Below are 19,174 nucleotides of genomic sequence, written 5' to 3'. Positions count from 1 at the left end.
CGGGAAATCGGTCCCTGGCTAGCTACAGAATGGCAACCTTGGGTCTCTACTTTGGCTAGATAGCTTTACATTCCTCCTGCTAGCAGTCAATTCTACTTTTTCCTGTCAGCAATCACGTCTAGGTCCTAAAAGTTATGACGTTAGCTAAATAGCCAGTTATTTAGCCTGCTAGCTAGTTATTTATGACTATGTCAGAAATACTAATATCTTGGTATATATTGCTTTGACCTAGCTAGTTAACGTTATCAACCAGAGAGACATTCAGGTCTTAGTTCCAATTCCTAGCTAGTTGTCGCAGGGTTTCCCAAACTCGGTCCTGGGGTCCCCCGTTTTGGTTTTTGCCCTAGCACTACACAGCTGATTCAAATATCCAACTCATAATCAAGCTTTGATTATTTGAATCCGCTGTGTAGTGCTAGGGCAAAAACCAAAACGTGCACCCAGGAGGGGCATCAGGACCGAGTTTGGGAATCCCTGGTCTAACACAGAACCCAAACCCGGCTGCGCGCGTGCGCTATCGTGCATAAATGTATTTTGCCCCCCCACACCAAACGCGATCACAACACGCAGGTTAAAATATCAAAACAAACTCTGAACCAATGACATTAATTTAGGGACAGGTCGAAAAGCATTAAACATGTATGGCAATTTAGCTAGTTAGCTTGCACTTGCTAGCTAACGTTAATTTGTCCTATTTAGCTAGCTTGCTGTTGCTAGCTCATTTGTCCTGGGATATAAACATTGAGTTGTTATTTTACCTGAAATGCACAAGGACCTCTACTCCGACAACCGAATCGTTTCTAGTCATCTCTCCTCCTTCCAGGCTTTTTCCTCTTTGAACTTATATGGTGATCGCATCTAAACTTTCATAGTATTACCACGACAACTGGCAACAAAGTTCGTCTTTCGATCACCCACATGGGTATAACCAATGAGGAGATGGCACGTGGGTAGCTGCTTCTATAAACCACTGAGGAGATGACTTTCGGCGCGATCTGCGTCAGAAATAGGAACGACTTCTATTTTAGCCCTTGGCATCGCAGATGCTCGTTGGCGCGCGCGAGCAGTGTGGGTGCAATAATTGAATAACATGGATTTCTACATTTATTTTGCGACGCTCGCGCAAGCGACATGTCCGGTCTGGTCAGCATGTAACGCTAACTGTAAACAGCCAAGTTGACTTCCTATTTTAACAGGTCTTGATGAATAGAAAAACTAGCTAGCTAGTTGAGACAATGAGAGGTAGGCTACACCTGTAGTCAAACTGTTACTAGGATGGTCTGTGTGGATGTGGTTGGTCTTTCTTCATCTCACCTCTCAATGATCATTTCTGTCATGCCCTGATCTCTTATTTTGCCTCTCTCTCCCTCCCTCCCCTTTCTCTCTTCCCCTTTTCTCCTTTTCTCTCCCAGTGTGAAGGCTGTGTATAATGAGCTACTAAACACTTTCATGGCCATCAATGAGCAGGGCAAAGCTGTACTGGTGGAAGAACCCCCACAGACCGGGCAACACACACACACACACACACAGCGGGCTAATGCGGCCCAATGGAGTGGAGTGTACTGTACTATGGGATGATGTAGACTTCAAACCCTTTGATATTGTCAGTTACAGTCTAATGTAGTGAACAGTGTTACAAGCTAATGGAGCAGACTGTATAGTAGCGTATGGTCCAACAATGTGACCATTATTAGAGACAGCTGGACGGTAATTTACTGGACCGGCCTGCCTTGTTGTTCAATGGAGTCTGATGAAACCTCTCAAGAGTGGGCACCAGAAAATAAAAGCAAAAAAGGCAATGAAAGAGGTAGAGGCACAGCAAGGCACAATAGAGTTGAGCATGTCTCCGTCTGTCTTTATGATCTCGTGCTACAGTACAACGATCATTCAGTTCTTACCATCTCATTATGATGAGTTATCAATTCTTAATTACTGATTGCTTTGTTAATTGTTTGTAGATACTGTTAGTGTATGGTTGATTTACAGTTGTTTCCTCTTTCTCTCTGTGTGTGGATGGATGCATTCACAGACAACAATCAGCTTGATGGGGATGAACTAGGAGCATAGTGCTTTAGCGGTGGGACAGAGGAGACGGCAACATAGAGGGCTTCGTTCTGAGCCCTATACTATGACTCATGTTTGAGCTGTTTGTATTAACTTTGGTTATAACCGGTAACATGAAAGTGGCTCACCTTTTAGCCAGGGCAAAATACTTCAGAACTAACCTGCCTGGGGGCAGGCTAACTCAGGGCTAACCAATGAAATCAGATACCCTCCCTCTCACAAAGATTGTGCAATCATCCCCTTCATTTGAGGAAGACTACTGCTTTCAATAATTTATTAACATGCTTTAGTGACTCTAAACCTAATATAGACGTGACTATCAATTATCGGGCCACCTGCCTTAGGGCCGATGTGGAGCTGATTGGCAAAGGCGCATCGGTCCAGTGTGGGCAGCCTACTTGGGTTCAATGTTTTAATATGCATTGGGCCCACATCGTGCCAATGTGGGCATGTTTTCTGGGAAAAGATGGGCTTATTTCAGGCGATGTGAGGGCTGCCATCACCAGAAATGGGCTGCCCACACTGGGCCAATGTCTTGGAGGCCAATGTGGAGCCGATGAGCAGAAGTCCATCGGCCCAATGTGGGCAGCCTAAGTGGGGCCAATATTTTAGCCTGCATTGGTCCCTCATCTTGCCAATGTGGACATGTCTGCTGGGTATGTGCTACAGCCACTGCAGTATAATATTTCAGGGGGAAAACAAAGATAATTTTGAACCTGAAGTGCTTCTTAGGGGATTTACATTGTCAGCAGTGTGTATACTGAGAGAAGATGTTAAAAGCTTTGTTACAGTGCGTCAGACAGGGTATACACTCAGAGAGAGAGAGAGTGAGAGAGAGAGGGGAGAGGGAGAGAGAACAGGAAGGAGTGGAGAGGAAAGGAGAGGGGAGGGTGTATACAGAGAGAAACTGATTGGCCAGAGAAAGCGAGAGAGAAAGTGGGAGTGAAACAAGCTAGAGAGGAGCAAGGGAAAGCTTCGGAGAAAGATGCATCCTCCTCGTGCTATGTGATCATTTCTGGTGTTAGGATAGTAAGATGGGTCAGACGGCTGAAATGAAAGAGATGCAGCCAGGGGTGTGGCTGCAGTCTCTCTCAGGAAAACTCAGTCTTGCCTTGAGCTGCAACATCTCTGACATAACAGTTGTGCCAGTATGCCAGTCATGAACAGGCCAGGGTAGGTGGAGGACATTTTTTCTCAGTATTATATATGCATGCACTGCTTGGTAGATTTCAAAGGGCAATATTTTTAATAGGACAATCTATGTAACATGGACTGGTTGAGGACAAAGAGTGTCCTGGGTTGGTGTGTCCCACATGTCTGAGCCATACTGATACTTAATATTATCATATGTCTATATGAGATTTATTAACCAGACCCAGGCTGGATCAGTGTCCAAAGGATTTCAGCATGGCTGCTCTGCTCTGAAGAGAGAATATTTATCTGTGTTTTGTCTTGTCAGGTTTTGGACAGGCTCAGGGTTGAGCAGACTCTTTTCATCTGGGGAACTATGGAACTATGACGGGAATTCTAAGGAACAGCGCTTGTCCAAGCAAGACCTACGTACAGCTAAGGAGCCAAGCTCCTCTCATAGTCACACTCTCAAAGGCTTACCTCGGTCTCAAAGTGTCAGAGTTGAGCTCTGTGCAGGAAAATCGCCTCGGTGTGAGACAGTGGAGCGAGGTGTGCAAATCCCGGAAGATATTCTAACAGGTAGGTGGAATGGGAACAGGCTTTGCAGACACTGCAATAATCTTCTTACAAAGTGGTTAATAAAGGTCAGAATAATTCATGATGCTTTCAAAATCTAAACTTCCACATTTGATTGGAGTGGATCTTTGAGATATGCTGTAGATTCATTCCCTGCTGCTGATACTAAAGAATATTATTATTATTGCAATACAGGCTGCAGAGGAGGAATGTGTGTCAGTAACACTACACTGTCTCATGATATACCTTTTTTCAGAAACTGATAAAGGCAGCATGTTAAATGTATTGCATTGGAGCTATTGATTCTTATTGTCCTGATTTTTAACAATATACTGCTACATAAAGATGACAATCTATATCCAGAAGATTTTCCAGCCTTGCATATATATTCATGCTCTCAGGCTGACTCAGCATATTTAGTCCAAGGCAAAAGAGGGTGGGAGGCAGAGACCGTTTTCAATTCGCGCTACTGTTTTTGGATTGACTGATTCAATTGCATCTGATGAGAATTTTATTCAATTGTGAACATGAACATTTATCTGTAAAATGAATCTCCCTGTCAGACTTTTTAAATTAAGCTGTAAGCTGTGTTGTATATGCTATGGAACAATGTATTATTATTATTATTATTTTTTTTACAGGATGTCTGACTGCTTACCCTGAGGAAAAGAGATCGTCTGAAAAGAATGGCAATAAAGAAACACTTCCCCCTTTACTCAATGTGGCCTCGTCTCTTGAGAATGTTTCCATCTGTCCATCATTCTCAAACACTCCGAAAGCAAAAACAGTCACTGTAAGTTCCATGACGGGATCTTCTTTCCTATCCAATAGCAAGGAGCTCTTTGAAGATTGCCAGAAGAGGTATGAGGGACAGAGGAATGCACAGGATCAGGAATTACCAATGACGTCCTGTGCTAATCTCGATGCTGTGGACACAGACTTCGCTATAGAGGCGATGTGCGACCCAGTAATTCTCAATGTACAGAACGACCAAAGATCACAAGGTCTATTGCCGTTAAGCAATAATGGCGAGACCAATCACCAGTTAACCAGTACAGGGACTGAGGAGTGTTTGGTATCCCACCCAGGCAGCACCATAATAGAACCTAAAGAAGCTGAACAAACAACGAAGACCAACATATTTGTATCCAACAGAGGAAGTCTGTTCAGTGCAACCTTTGTCCACAACACAGGCAATAGTGACACAAAGATGAGTCGTGAAAGCCCCTCGTGTGATGACAGTGTCTCTGAAACAGGGGATGAATTAGATGCATTTTCTTCCAGCAGTGACTGTCTGACCTACATTGAGGACGAGGAGAAGGCTGTTATAGATGGAACGAGAGGCGGAGGAAACACACGCTTTCCACACTTCACCAGAAGGTCAAAAAATGGATCACAAACTCAGCCTTTATGTCTAAACCCAGCAAGGATATACCACTCTTCTTCGAGTAAGCCATTCGCTCAGTCGTGCATTCCACTGGTTTTACAGATGTCCAAACCAGTTACTAGAGGGTTGTCAAAAACAACTGTATCTGAGGAGGGTCTGTCAGAAATCCTTTCCCCAGTTGATGAGGTTCTGTCCTATGGAAGCTACGAGCTCCCTCCACCTGTAGCGCACTGTGCAGGAAATGGGAGTGTTAGCTCCACTCTGCTACCTCCCCAACCTGATTTTGAGGTGATCACAAGTGAAGAGGAATTCCCGCCTTCTTCTGAAGGAAATTATCTTTATCTCAAAGAAGATCCATCCATTAACAGTGAGCTTGTTCCTCCTCTCCCTGATGATAAGACACTACATGTAAACAACACAAAAAACTCTGGTGAAACTAACAAAGACCTTGCTGAAGGTCAGAATGTTTTTGACAGAACTGAGAACTCCAGCTTGGTTCCAGCGGACGAGGATGTCACAGACTTGCTCTTCTCCTTTGACATTGGCGACAGGGTTCTTGTCTGCCTTTCCAGACCTGGTGTGCTGAAATACAAAGGGCAGGCAGCATTTGCTGGTGGCCTTTGGGCAGGTGTGGTGCTGGACAGGCCAGAAGGAAACCACAACGGGACCTTTAGAGGGGTGAAATATTTCAGATGTGATAGGAACTGTGGTGTTCTGGTCCGAGCGGAGGACATCTCTCCTTTACGAGGGACACAAGACAGTGATCTGGATACTGAGCCTGAGGAGGATCCCTTCTCAGATGAAGAACCACCAAACTGCTTGAAACCACAAGAGGATGGATTGAAAGAAGATGAAGCCTCAGGTGGACCATTGGAAGGCAACATAGACAGGGGACAAAATAAACCAATCAATGATCCTTTAACTACTAAAATGACCTATAAAGAGGGACAATTACAAGAGAAATGGTGCCAAAACCCTCAACTTGACTGTTGTAACGAGACACCTGAGGCATCAAGTTCATCCACCCCTATGCCTGTATCATCATTATTTCAAGTGAGTTTTGTCTTAATCAGACCGTGTAATAGCACAATTGAGGCAAAGCATAGTCATCACAGACTTTTACCTTGGGGGTATTTGATGTGTTTTTAAACTCCTTAAAAAATGCTCGCTCGTCAAACTATTTATTGGTCCTATTTTGCAGATTGGTTTTGATTCATGCCCCCAAACAGCAGGACACAACATGAGCTCTAGTTTTGACATAAACTCTTGGGTGGAAAGTTTGACCGAGGAGCTGATCCAAGACCTTATGATGGATGCTCTAGAGATAAGGATGAGAAACAGAGAGAAAGGCTTGCTCAAAGAGGACAACAAACAAATTGATGTGAGTAAAGTTTTAAATGTTTAGTTTTTTTACATCACCTTCCCAAAACAAACAGCATAGACCAGCATAAATGTTAAGCTTTTCCATACTTGTCTATTCTGTTTTATGCTGGTCGGAATCTGGTCAAGCTGGTCTAACCAGCATAGTTTAGCTGGTTTTGCTGGCTGACCAGCATGGTCTAGCGGGTTATGATGGGAGACCAGCATGGTCTAGCAGGTTATGCTTGCAGACCAGCTTTTGTTGTGTTTTCACTGGTGAAAAGCCTTTATTGTGCTTCCACTGGTGGCCAGCCTCCACTGTGTTTTCACTGGTTACCAGCCTACACTGTGCTTTGGACATTGGTGTCCAGCATAATGTAAGGGGTGTTTAACTGGCGGCAGAGAAGTCAGACACAGGAGAGAAATAACTGTATTTCCAACGGCGCAGTTTATTACAAACCCCCCCCCAGAAAACATAGTAATAAAAATCAACGGGTAAACATAACCCGACGCACACCAGTACAGACGTACACAAACACTTACAATAAACAATCTCCGACAAGGACATGAGGGGAAACAGAGGTTTAAATACACAACATGTAATTGATGGGATTGGAACCAGGTGTGAAGGAAGACAAGACAAAACCAATGGAAAATGAAAAATGGATCAGGGATGGCTAGAAGGTCGGTGACTTCGACCGCCAAACACCACCCAAACAAGGAGAGGGACCGACTTCCGAAGTCGTGACACATAAAATAAAGCAAAACCAGAATCAAGTATTGTTTTATACTGGCTTGCAAAGGGATGTTTCATTCCTATTGGAAACCAGCCAGGGTATATTCTCACAATCTGCATTCAGAATGACTGCCAAGGTTAGAAAGACTACCAAACCATCTAAACTGGAACAACCATTTCACTAATGGGTGCAATAAATCTAACAGATTGGATTAGTTTAGAAAAATGTATGTTATTTATCTTTGTGTGGCATAAGATATATTAACTGATCAATCAATGTACATGCAAAAACACAGATATTGAAATTCAAAATGTTTCAACTGCAATAGAGCATGCTGGGTAATATGATGAAATATAATAATGGGTGTGGTTTTGCAGACCAGCAAAATTATGATTATCAGGGGTCAACCTTACTTGGGATTTGGACTTGCAACATCTCGGTTGCCAGTGTCCTGGATTTCCTGCTACGCCATTGGATCTGTGGGTATGATAAAGATTGTTAAAAGGTTAGAAGCAATAGATATGTAATTTGTCCCTATGGGGGAACCCTTCATGAAGAACCCCCCACGAAGAACCCAACTGGCGGACCCCCCCATGTGTATCAGCAGTGTCTATTTTTTATGTCAGTCACTGACCGTTACTCAATTAGCCATGTGTGCTGAATTTATTTTAGATTGGTAATTTATTCTATGCAGCTGTCTAGGCTTGTTGTAATCATGGTCGAATTACCGATTTGGGGGCCCTCACTTATTTTGTGTTCACTCTCACTCAGACATCATATTAAGCAAAAGTCAGGGCTCTGACTGCATGTGTGGGTCTGTATGTGGGTAAACAGACCCATGAGTCACTACCACCCCTCATGATGAGTTCAGACTTTTTGTGGGCCCCCCCCCCCCATCAAAGATGCCCAACCCTGCTGTAGGGGAACCATTTAGAGTTCCATTTAAACCAACTCATGAAGAACCCTCTGGCTCCATGTAGAGCCAATGACAGGTTTTACAGTTTAAGTTTTTTCGGAAAGTATTCAGACCCCTTGACTTTTTCCACATTTTGTTACGTTACAAAAAATCTTCATCAATCTACACACAATACCCCATAATGACAATGCAAAAACAGTCAAGACATTTTTGCTAATTTATTAAAAATAAAACCCTGAAATGTTACATTTAAATAAGTATTCAGACCCTTTACTCAGTACTTTGTTGAAGCACCTTTGGCAACGATTACAGCCTTAAGTCGTCTTGGGTTTGACGTTACAAGCTTGGCACACCTGTATTTGGGGAGTTTCTCCCATTCTTCTCTGCAGATCCTCTCAAGCTCTGCCAGGTCTCTACAGAGATGTTTGATCGATTCATGTCCGGACTCTGGCTGGGCCACTCAAGGACATTTGGAGACTTGTCCCGAAGCCACTCCTGCAATGTCTTGGCTGTGTGCTTAGGGTCGTTGTCCTGTTGGAAGGTGAACCTTTTCCCCAGTCTGAGGTCCTGAGCACTCTGGAGCAGGTTTTCATCAAGGATCTCTCTGTACTTTGCTTTGTTTATCTTTCCCTCGATCCTGACGAGTCTACCAGTCCCTGAAAAACATTCCCACAGCATGATGCTGCCACCACCGTGCTACATTTCAAAGCGCAAAGATTATTGTGCTTTATATTCACGATATTGTGTAGAAAAATTTACCGTTGTAGATTATCCGCACATGTACCCTAAAAAAGTTCCTATGTGTGCCTTTGACCTTTTTGTACCCCAGGGAACAACACTGTACTGTACCTGCACTGTACATTCTTGGTAATAAAGATGTACCTGGTGGCACTTCTGAAACGTTAACGCACTTCGACCCCAAAGCTTGCAAATTCAAATCCACAAAGCCTTTATGCACGCTTTACTTCAAATGTCCTTGAGCACTGCTATTTTAAAGTTGGTGTTGTCAGATAATCTGAAAATGATTGACTTGACTCTGAGCAATGTTTATCAAAGTTCAGAAATGTATTCTTCATTAAATCTGTGGCCAATCTCTGTCATGCGGACAGACCTGATGACGTTTCAGGAAATTCTGGTCAGTAGCAACCAAGAGGTTGTGAGATTAAATCCCAAATGAGGAATAGTCTCAAGTAACCTGCTTTCAGGAGTATATTGTCCTTCTACAGCAATAACACCTTTATTCAGCTGTAAAAATTCAGTAATGTGTTGGTGTTTAATTTACTTTCAATGCAACCAGTAATCTTTTAGTGTACCGTAAAAAGTACAGGAACTTTTTAACAGTGTAGCATTTCATGGCATAAAAAGGAAAGCATGGTGGAGAGGGAAAGAACAGGATTATTCTTAACTGACAGATGGTTCTTAGCAGTAAAGAACCCTTCCTGAAATGCAAAAACACATATCACCCTCACCCCTGACAAATAACATTTTTGTCGTTGTTGTGTATTCTGGTCCAGTGGTTCAGTCCAGGTCAGTGGTCACCAACCGGTTGATCGCCAAACATTTCAGTAAATAGGTGCACCTGATTCAGCTGCCCTGCGCGCCAGGTAGGCAAAGTGTTTCCATTTTGAACCATTTTATGTGTCTGAAGGTACAAACTATACCCTCCCAGCGGGCCAGAAAGCAAATCACATGCACTATAGGCCTAACACTGGTCAATCGGATGGCTCAGATTAATGTGTCTGCTGTAATGTAGCAGGCATAAAAGAAAGCTAAAGCAAAGTTGATACTGTGAGATTTAAAAACTTTTAAAACCATGACTAGAGAGACTATCAACAAATACAGCAAAAAGCTGCTGTTTTTACGAGTGAGTTTAGGTTTAAGTTTTTACTCAGCAGTGTCAACACTTTTATAAGCCATAAAATGTGTGCTCTTCTTACTCCCACTACAACGAGCACTGCAGCTGTAATGAATGAGTAGGAAAGTGTATCGATAGGCTTGCATTGTTATTATTAGCGACTTGGGTATTTTTTAATATCGAGGAATATTTCATTTTCTCTCTTCATAGCAGTAACAACATGGATTTGTGCATGAGGCAGAAATAATGCGGTGCGACTCGAGTTTTGCCATCAGCTGGAAGACGATGTCCTTTTTTGGTCAGTCAGAGGAGGAAAGGGAGAGCAGAGGGAAATTGAGAGGTGGACCCTCAGTCTGCTGCTCTCTCCCTTCACTGAGAATGACCATCAGATTCAGGCACCATCATTCCAGTAAAATCAAAAGGAAATTATTTAAATGTATGCTCACTCAGCTGTGCCTCACAAGTAATACAACAACTGATCTATTACTGTGTGATCATATAGCTTACCATAATTATTATTTTTTTAATAAAAAAAAATGGGGTGAACAACATTGCATTGGCAGGGCAATTCAAGCAAAGCCAATATGAAGTGATAATGTATTAGTGTCACGCCCTGACCTTAGTTATCTATGTTTTCTTTATTATTTTGGTCAGGTCAGGGTGTGACGAGGGTGGGTATGCGTGTTTTGTCTTGTCTAGGGTTTTTGTAGATATATATATATTTTTTGTAAGTCTAGGTATTGTAGGTCTATGGTGACCTGAATTGGTTCCCAATCAGAGGCAGCTGTTTATCGTTGTCTCTGATTGGGGATCCTATTTAGGTTGCCATTTTCCCTTTTGGTTTTGTGGGTTCTTGTCTATGTGTAGTTGCCTGTCAGCACTTGTTTTTGTATAGCGTCGCGTTTGTTCTGTGTTCTTTCTTCATTAAAAGAAGAATGTATACATATCACGCTGCGCCTTGGTCTCCTCCTTACGACGAACGTAACAATTAGGTCTATAGATTACTGCACAAACTTAATTGCTACAGTACAGTACTGTTTAATAGATTAATGTTGCATAGGCTTATATATAGGCTTATATATCATGTAAAAAAAAAAATCTTAGTGGGAGATCTCAGCTTGCATTTTGACTCAGACAGTGCTCTGGTGACCACTGGTCTGCAAAACCACGCCCATTGTAATAGGTCTGGGTGTAGCTGGTGCAGAGGAGTCAGGCGCAGGACAGCAGAGATGAGTAATATACGTAATTTTACTCAAGACTCAAATACTAGTCGATAATACCTAGCCCACAATACGGACCGTAAAGACAACAAACAAACACGCACAAAAACCATGGGGAAAACAGAGGGTTAAATAATGAACATGTAATTGGGGAATTGAAACCAGGTGTGTAAAACAAAGACAAAACAAATGGAAAATGAAAAGTGGATCGGCGATGGCTAGAAGGCCGACCGAACAAGAAGAGGGACCGACTTCGGCGGAAGTCGTGACACCCATCATTTTCATACTTCCCAGCATGCTCTATTGCAGATTGTTTCAAAATCTGTGTTTTTGCATGTACATCGATTGATTAATTAATCAATACATGTATCTTATGCTACAGATAAATAACATATTTTTCTAAACTAATCCAATTTGATAGGTGGGTTTATTGCATCCGTTACTGAAATGGTTGTTCCAGTTTAAATGCTTTAGGTAGTCTTGTTTACAATTTTTTTCCTACTTGGCAGTCATACTGAATGCAGATTTTAGGTGAAAAAAAGTTCAAATTGTTGGATATCCCCGCTAAGGCTGGATTCCAATAGGAATTAGACATCACTTTGCAAACTAGTGATGGGCATTCCGGCTCTTTTCAGTGAACAGGCTCATTCGGCTCAGCTCACCAAAAAGAGCTGACTCTTTTGGCTCCCAAACAGCTCTTTGAAAAAAGAGCGATAGTTTGACTATGATTGGTGTTAAAACAATTGTAATTAAATTATTAAATGAAATCATACTCTACCTTAACCACGATGTATTTAAAAATGCATTGGTTTATTATGAAAAAGAATGCTATTAAACATTTGCATTTAAAGTATAACTTTTGAATGTATATAAACAAAGTGCATATAAATCTAACCATTCAAAATGAATTCAATCTGAACAGCATAATAGAATATTGCACCATATCAAAGAAAAATAAGTAACAATTTGCAGAACTACAGCATCCCACAAATTGAAATAAATGTAAAAACAAAGGATGTGTAACGATCTGGGTGTCGTGGGTGTGAAGTCAGGCGCAGGAAACAGAGAGTTCAAGGTAGTGCTCTTTAATGCACACACGGTGGACATAGGCCACCCCACTAAACACTGGGTGCTACAAAACAAAATGCCCCAAACATGGGGACTAAAACAGTCCAGCAAAACCCACGAACAGGAACAAACACGTTCGTCTCCAACATACACAAATGTTACAACAAACAATCCCGCACAAAGAAACAGGCGGGCCGGCTGACTAATAAAGCCCAACTAATCACCACAAACACATAACAGGTGTAACCAATAACAGACAAGGAGGGGGAGGAAAGAATCAGTGACAGCTAGTAGGCCGGCGACGACGACCGCCGAGCGCCACACGAACGGGAAGGGGAGCCACTTTCGGTCGGAGTCGTGACAGGATGCTATTACACATGTGCATTAAAGTCTAACTTTTTTAATGTGTAGAAACAAAGTGCATATAAATGTAACAATTCAAAACAAATACATTCTGAACAACATAATAATAGAATATTGCACCATGTCAAAGAAAAATAAATAACAGTGCAAAACTGCAGCATCCCACTTAAAACATTAAACGGGTCCCTCTTTTCTCTCTCTTCTTTATTGGCATGTTATAACCAGCAGCACACAGCAATACTGACCATGGTTTCTTCTCTCAGTAACTATTTGTCCCGTTTTCGAGAAGACCCTCTCAGAGGGAATGGATGTGGCCGCTATGCAGAGTCCCCCTGTCATGACTTTAGTAAGCCGTGGGTAGACCGAGGCCTTGTTTTTCCACCAGCTCAGAGGATCTGCAGATCTTTGGGGCTCCTCCAAATAGGATCGGCCTCCATTATGACATCTGCTGAGGGATTCCTTCGTGTTGCATCCCCAGTTGCTCTCTCGTCAAACAGCATCCAAACAGCAGACGTTTGTGGCACTACTGCTGGTGCTTCTGTTCTCTCTTCTTCCTGTTGCCCTGGTGCCTGAACCACCTGACTGCTGCGGCTGTCCATCCCTGCTGCTGAGGTTATTCCTTGAAGAGCCTCATCAATCGCTCTGGCTTCACTGAAGGCTAACTTCTTAAACCTGGGGTCAAGTGCAGCGGTTTCTGGGGTCAAGTGCAGCGGTTTCTAGCACGTGATTATATTCCATTCTGTGCAACTTTCTGTCCATTGATGAACATAGGGTGTCCATAAACTCTGTCACATGTCCTGTGGTTACATTTGCTTCTCTCTGGCGGCTGGCTGTGATTCGCTGCAGACCCTTACACAGGAGTATCTTTTTTGAGGCTGTCACATAGCTGAAAAGAGAGAACAGTAACTTATTAGTTCATGTTTTGTCTACATTCTCATCTACTGCTCATAGGCATTTATAATACTGGATTAAATAATGATGTAGTAATAACTGTTTACTGTACCTCTCTCCACTGATCTCCACAGTGACCTGCTCAAAGGGTTCCAGGACTCTGCACACCTCCACCACCACCTTCCATTCCTCTTGAATCAGAGCATCAACAGGTGCATTGACAATGGCCAGGGTAGAGATGATGGCATCCTTTGACTCAAGAATCCGCTTCAACATATAAAATGTTGAATTCCACCTTGTAGTGGAATTGTAGTGCAGTCTTGTTTAGACCTCAGCTCAGGCATCCCCATCTGGCATTGTGTAGACTTTAGTTTTTCAGGAAGTATTCCACAGCTGCTTTCACTTTGTCCACAGTGGGCTTCATCACCTTCAGAGCATATTTTACAATCAGTTTGATTGTTTGGGCAAGACATGGATGATGGGTCCATTTTTAAATTTTCATGACTTTGGTTATGTTAGCTGCATTGTCGCTAACACAACAGACCACTTTTCCATCTACTTGCCATTCTCTGGCCACTCTCAACAGTTCCTCTGCCAAGTTCTCTGAGGTGTCTGTCGCTGAACTCAAAGCAGTCCAGCAGTCAGTGGTAAGGCAAACTGCAGTAACTTTTTGGACTCTTTCCCGCACTAAAGCCTGTGTGCTCTTGTACAGTTGTGGAATAAGTGATTTTGAAAGGGTTTTCCTGATTGGAATTGTGTACATTGGATTTAGACTATTGCTATCATTTCTAAAACCTCTGTCCTCCACAATCGAAAATGGCTGGAAATCGGAGGCAGTCATTTTAGCCAATGCAATATCAATTTGGCCTTGTTTTGCTACAGACATTGGCATAAACTGGTCCACAGAAGACTGCGTTGCTGTGGGTCGCGGAGTAGGCCTACTTGACTGAGTGGATACATCTCCACGTGTGGAGGTGCTGGCTCCACCACTGTCACCAGCAGGCCCGCTAGTTTCTCGAGGCTCCGCTACAGCTAGCTTCACAGTTGTGTGCACAGTTCGCTTATGCCGGAGTAGGTTGTGCGTAGAACCGGCTTCATATGAGATTTTGTTTTGGCAAATCCTACACTGTGCTCTAACATTGTCTACATTATTAAAATGGAACCAAATGCTACTGTGCTTCCAACTCATTTTCCAGCTGTTGTTTTCACAGCTGTCCTTCCTCTCTCCTCGGCTGCTAAGTGTGTGACTGTTAATGAGTTGGCTCGGCCCTCCCTTACGCATCTTTGGTTCATTGGTTGACACTGCGTGTCTGATTGACAGGAACAACAGGTGAGGCTGTTAGTCTGAGCAGACAGTCAGAACGAATGTGTGTGCGCGTTAACATTTAGGCCTATATTATTTTATTTATTTTTTCGTTCTTTGAATTAGTTAATTCTATTCATTTAAATCTTTTGATTATTCATATGTCGTGTCTTTGACTATGCCAGATTAATTGCTATGACATGCTATTCTATAAAATAATTTCTCCGTAATTAATATTACCTGATTGAACTAATCATGTAAATGTTAATTAACTAGAAATAATATTTATAGAGCTGTTATCTTTCGAATAAACTCTTAAAGATTTAGTAAGATTTTACATCCATAACAGTCACATTAATCGTCATTTTATTCAGTCTCATCTGAAAGTTGTAAATCCTTGATTATCGGCAAGAATCCTGGCTAACAAGTTGAATCAGCAATACAAAATTGGGTTTAATTATTTATTTACTAAATACCTAACTAATCACACAGAATCACACATATACAATTAAATCATAACTTGATTACAAAGTGCCGTCATACAGAAAAACGTCCCTAGCGGGCGGAATAGATATGACAGCTTGTTACACAAAGAAAAGGGGCGGGATTTTAGTGAAAGAGCGGGAGACTGGAACAGAGGCGAAGCTGTGCTATCGTAAATACAGTATCTTATGCATTCTAAATTAGCGCCCATTTGAAGGAGGAAAATGCAATAAATATTTACTCTGAGCTGCGCTTCAGTAGGTTGGTGGTAGATGGACCGTGTCGCCAACCCGAGTCCTCTGTCCTTTGAAGAATGTCTCTGGTGCCTTACTGGATACGTTGGAGTAACGTTGTGTGTAGTAGACGGGATACTCGGACTGTCCTTCCTAACCTGCGTTTGTAGCAGCTGTTGCTAACTCAACGGCTAGGAGATATCACTTCTGTAGTGAATACGAGTTCAAAGTTCATACCATTCACAATCAAAGTCCATGCTGCTGTTGGCTTGGTTCTGTAGTTATTATCTGAACCATTCTGACACCGGATCATCATCCTAGCGTACCCGGAACAGAAAGTTATATTCTTGTCAATGGCTTTTATAGTGGAGGGAGAGGGGTGTGTCTGAAAAGTTTATAACCCATGCCTCTTCACAGGGGCGGGCCACTGTGAGCAGAGGAAAACTTATGAAAGTCCAAATCTCTCATTTGGAAGCTAAAATTACATTTAATCTCTTCACCAATAATTTCATATTCAAACATTTGAATTAAACAACAATTCCCTGTGAATCCGATACCTCTGACATTTAGACTTTCCACAGTAGAGTTTATGTCATTCTATCATTGATGAGAATGTGTCAGAGGGCAACCGAACTGACATAATATACCTTAAGTACCACCGCATATGTTCAGTTGGTCGGATTAGCAAAATATAGTTCATTTCCCCCCACTTCTGATGTTCTCAGAATCTCTATGTTAACCAAGGGGTTTTCTTATGTCACATCAGTTATAGTAGGGAGAGGGAAAAAGGGGGAAAGAGGTATTTATGACTGTCATAAACCTACCCCCAACCCAACGTCATGACACATATCTTAATTTTTAAATATTTGTATAAATAGATTTGGCTCTTCTGATATGCGAGCCGGCTCCCAACGTTCACCTACAAGAGCCGGCTCTTAGAGCCGACTCGTTCGCGAATGACCCATCACTATTGCAAACCAGCATAACGTCTTGTGGGTCACCAGCAAAAATACAGCGAAGGCTAGTCACCAGTGAAAACACAACAAAGGCTGGTCCATGCTGTTTTTTTCAGCAGGGAACCACCACAATGATGATTTCAAACCATAGAGATGGATAGAGGGTTCACTTGCCACATCTTGTTTTAGGATGGGGAGTGCCATTAAGGGCTTTCACCATAAAACTCATGATCTAACATTCCAGCACTGCAGGTGGCAGTTAATCCCCACCCTTGGCTTTATGGCCAATCAGTCTCCATCATTGTAGCTGGTATGCACCTTCTCTGTTTATTAATAACTGCCAATGAGCTCAGAGAAGCAGGCAGATTGCTAACACAAATCGAGTGTTAACAAGAACCTGGCATCCCCTGCTTGTAAAATGAGGGTGCCCTATTTTTAAATTGAGATACAGTAGCATGGGCGGCACTGAATTGCAGACTGTCAGAAATGATCATGGCAAAGATAGGTGTACCCTATTTCCATTCAAAACCTTCCATTTTCTGTTTAGCGCCTATTGAAGGACATATTTTGTTTAGTAATGCAGTAATAGTTGTCTCTCTTGTTGTGATGTGTGTTTTGTACTATATTTATATTTTATTTATTTTTATTTTTAATCCCAGGCCTCCGTCCCCGCAGGAGTCCTTTTGGTAGGCTATCATTGTAATTAAGAATTTGTTCTTAACTGACTTGCCTAGTTAAACAAAGGTTAAATAGTTTGAATTCATGAATATGCAATGTGTAGGCCTATTACTTGTCTTTTTCTTTTGAATTATCGTTTTTGTGATAGTTTTGTATGCTTTTCAGACAGTAAAGAAGAAAGATGACAGCACAGCCAGTAAGCTGTGTTTCATAGAACAGTGGCACGATACTCTCTGCTCTGCAGCTCCTGAGAAGGTTCAAATCCAGCCCCACGACCGTGACATAGTGTACAGACTGGTTGATACTGCCTTGGAAACCCTCTTAGGCCAAGCAAAGAGTACCATGATTTACAACCCAGAAGCACCAGGCTATATCATTGACGAAGAGAGTGTCAGAGTTTACGGACGGGTGAGAGTTTGTGTGCAATTATTGGATGATTGTAAACCTGGATGAATTCACAGATCAGGATGCTAATGTTGTGTATGTTTGAGGTCATTAGCCAACTATATCTTACTCTAGATCATGCACCAACTCACCTCTGAGATTCTTCATGGGGTGTTGACCAATCACTTTGGGATTACAAGATCTATGTGGCAGACAAAAAATACACTCTCAAGTCTCCTATCAAGTAGAGTCTTTCTCACCGACCTGAAGGTAACAAGTAGCCTTATATCTGCTATATACACAATCTCCTGTCTAAATAAATATGAAAATGAACATGGAACCTATGCACTTACCATATTTTGTGTATTATGTATATGATATGTACAGTATAATGCAATGCACAAATATCTATGTACAGTATATAGAAAAATAACAATAACCCACTTGGTGTTGATTTTGTGCAGTAATCATCCCCAGGTGAACTTCTGAAGAACATAAGTGCAAAAATGTCAAAATTTGAAATGTAATGTCATATTTCGCAGGCTGCTGTTAAATCTGAGGTGCAGAAAGAGCTCAACTTGGAACGGACGGACCTTCAGATGAAAGAGATTCTCCTGACGTTGTGCAAATACAGGAGTACAAAGAGAGACAGAGTAGACTACATTCTGGTATGTGATAATCATTTTGTTCAAATGCCTTGGTGGGAACAGTTTATTGGCAGTCCTACGTGAAAGATATTTAGAGTATATGAGCATCAATAAGTGCAATGCCTAGCTAGGTTGTAGTGGGTGAAGGCATACACATCTTTCAGCAACAATGTTCAAGTTCATGATCACATTGAATCCTCAGATCCAAGAGCTTCACAAAGAAGAACTGCAGTGGGTGGACTACAGCGCTGACCAGATGACTGTGAAGATGAGACTGTCTGAGGAGATTTTCAGTCTTCTCCTGGAGGACACTATATCAGTTCTCAAACACATGTACATGACACCATCCTTTTGAACCTGAGAAAGAAGGTTACGGTTCCCTCTATAAAATATATCTTATTAATTGCCATTCTATTCTCAAATGCTTTGAATTCACTTACAATTACATGTATTGATTATCTATGATCGTTGAAGAATTTAAATAAATCACTCATATTGGAATTAATTTGACCCTACGTGTACATCTTTTTATTGCGCATTCCTCCCTGATTGTCGGTCTATCAAGCAATAAGCACATAACCTCCATTAACGACTGCTGATGAAACATAACACAATAATGTGCAACATTGCTCCTAAAACCGTATGTACAGTACAGTGCCAAAAAAGTGTACACCCTCTTACACAATGTTCACATTTTCTTTACTAACAGCCCGGAATTTAGACACATTCAAGAACAACATAGGTTTTCCAACAAAATAAACTGTGAAATGGTTAGAACAAAGTTCATTAATATGCACCACAGCCAGACACTATTGATCAGTCTTTTACTGGAGAAGAAGGAAACTGCATCATCATGAGGCCAATCTGAGATTCAAACAACAACAAAGTGGTCACCCGGCTGAGGAGACTGGGCCTGAGACTGT

The 19,174-nt window shown here is 42.0% G+C and overlaps 1 protein-coding gene across 2 annotated transcripts; it reads left to right on the top strand.

Annotated features, from left to right (window-relative positions):
- The first annotated feature begins 3,016 nt into the window (after positions 1 to 3,016).
- On the top strand, positions 3,017 to 18,761 carry LOC139545811 (centrosome-associated protein 350). Of its 2 annotated transcripts, XM_071354018.1 has the most exons (9): positions 3,017 to 3,237; positions 3,524 to 3,774; positions 4,413 to 6,211; positions 6,360 to 6,539; positions 17,202 to 17,228; positions 17,386 to 17,628; positions 17,740 to 17,874; positions 18,147 to 18,272; positions 18,454 to 18,761. In XM_071354018.1, the coding sequence occupies exons 1-9, from the start codon at positions 3,215 to 3,217 to the stop codon at positions 18,604 to 18,606; spliced, it is 2,937 nt and encodes a 978-aa protein (XP_071210119.1). In that variant the 5' UTR covers positions 3,017 to 3,214; the 3' UTR covers positions 18,607 to 18,761. The 2 variants fall into 2 exon arrangements, with proteins under 2 accessions (XP_071210119.1, XP_071210120.1); XM_071354019.1 differs by lacking the exon at positions 17,202 to 17,228.
- The last annotated feature ends 413 nt before the right edge of the window (positions 18,762 to 19,174 follow it).

Source organism: Salvelinus alpinus, chromosome 19 (genome assembly GCF_045679555.1).
Source record: "Salvelinus alpinus chromosome 19, SLU_Salpinus.1, whole genome shotgun sequence".
In the NCBI taxonomy this organism is placed as follows: domain Eukaryota; kingdom Metazoa; phylum Chordata; class Actinopteri; order Salmoniformes; family Salmonidae; genus Salvelinus; species Salvelinus alpinus.
The sequence above is the reverse complement of the archived record's forward strand: the minus strand, read 5'-3'. Positions and strand labels throughout refer to the sequence as shown.

Bases quoted from the DNA above. Each gene is read 5' to 3' on its own strand.
- LOC139545811 (XM_071354018.1), top strand. From the start codon at position 3,215: ATGCCAGTCATGAACAGGCCAGG. The intron at 6,540-17,201 runs GTGAGTAAAGTT...TTTTAATCCCAG, and splicing joins AGGACAACAAACAAATTGAT to GCCTCCGTCCCCGCAGGAGT. The intron at 17,229-17,385 runs GTAGGCTATCAT...TATGCTTTTCAG, and splicing joins TCCCCGCAGGAGTCCTTTTG to ACAGTAAAGAAGAAAGATGA.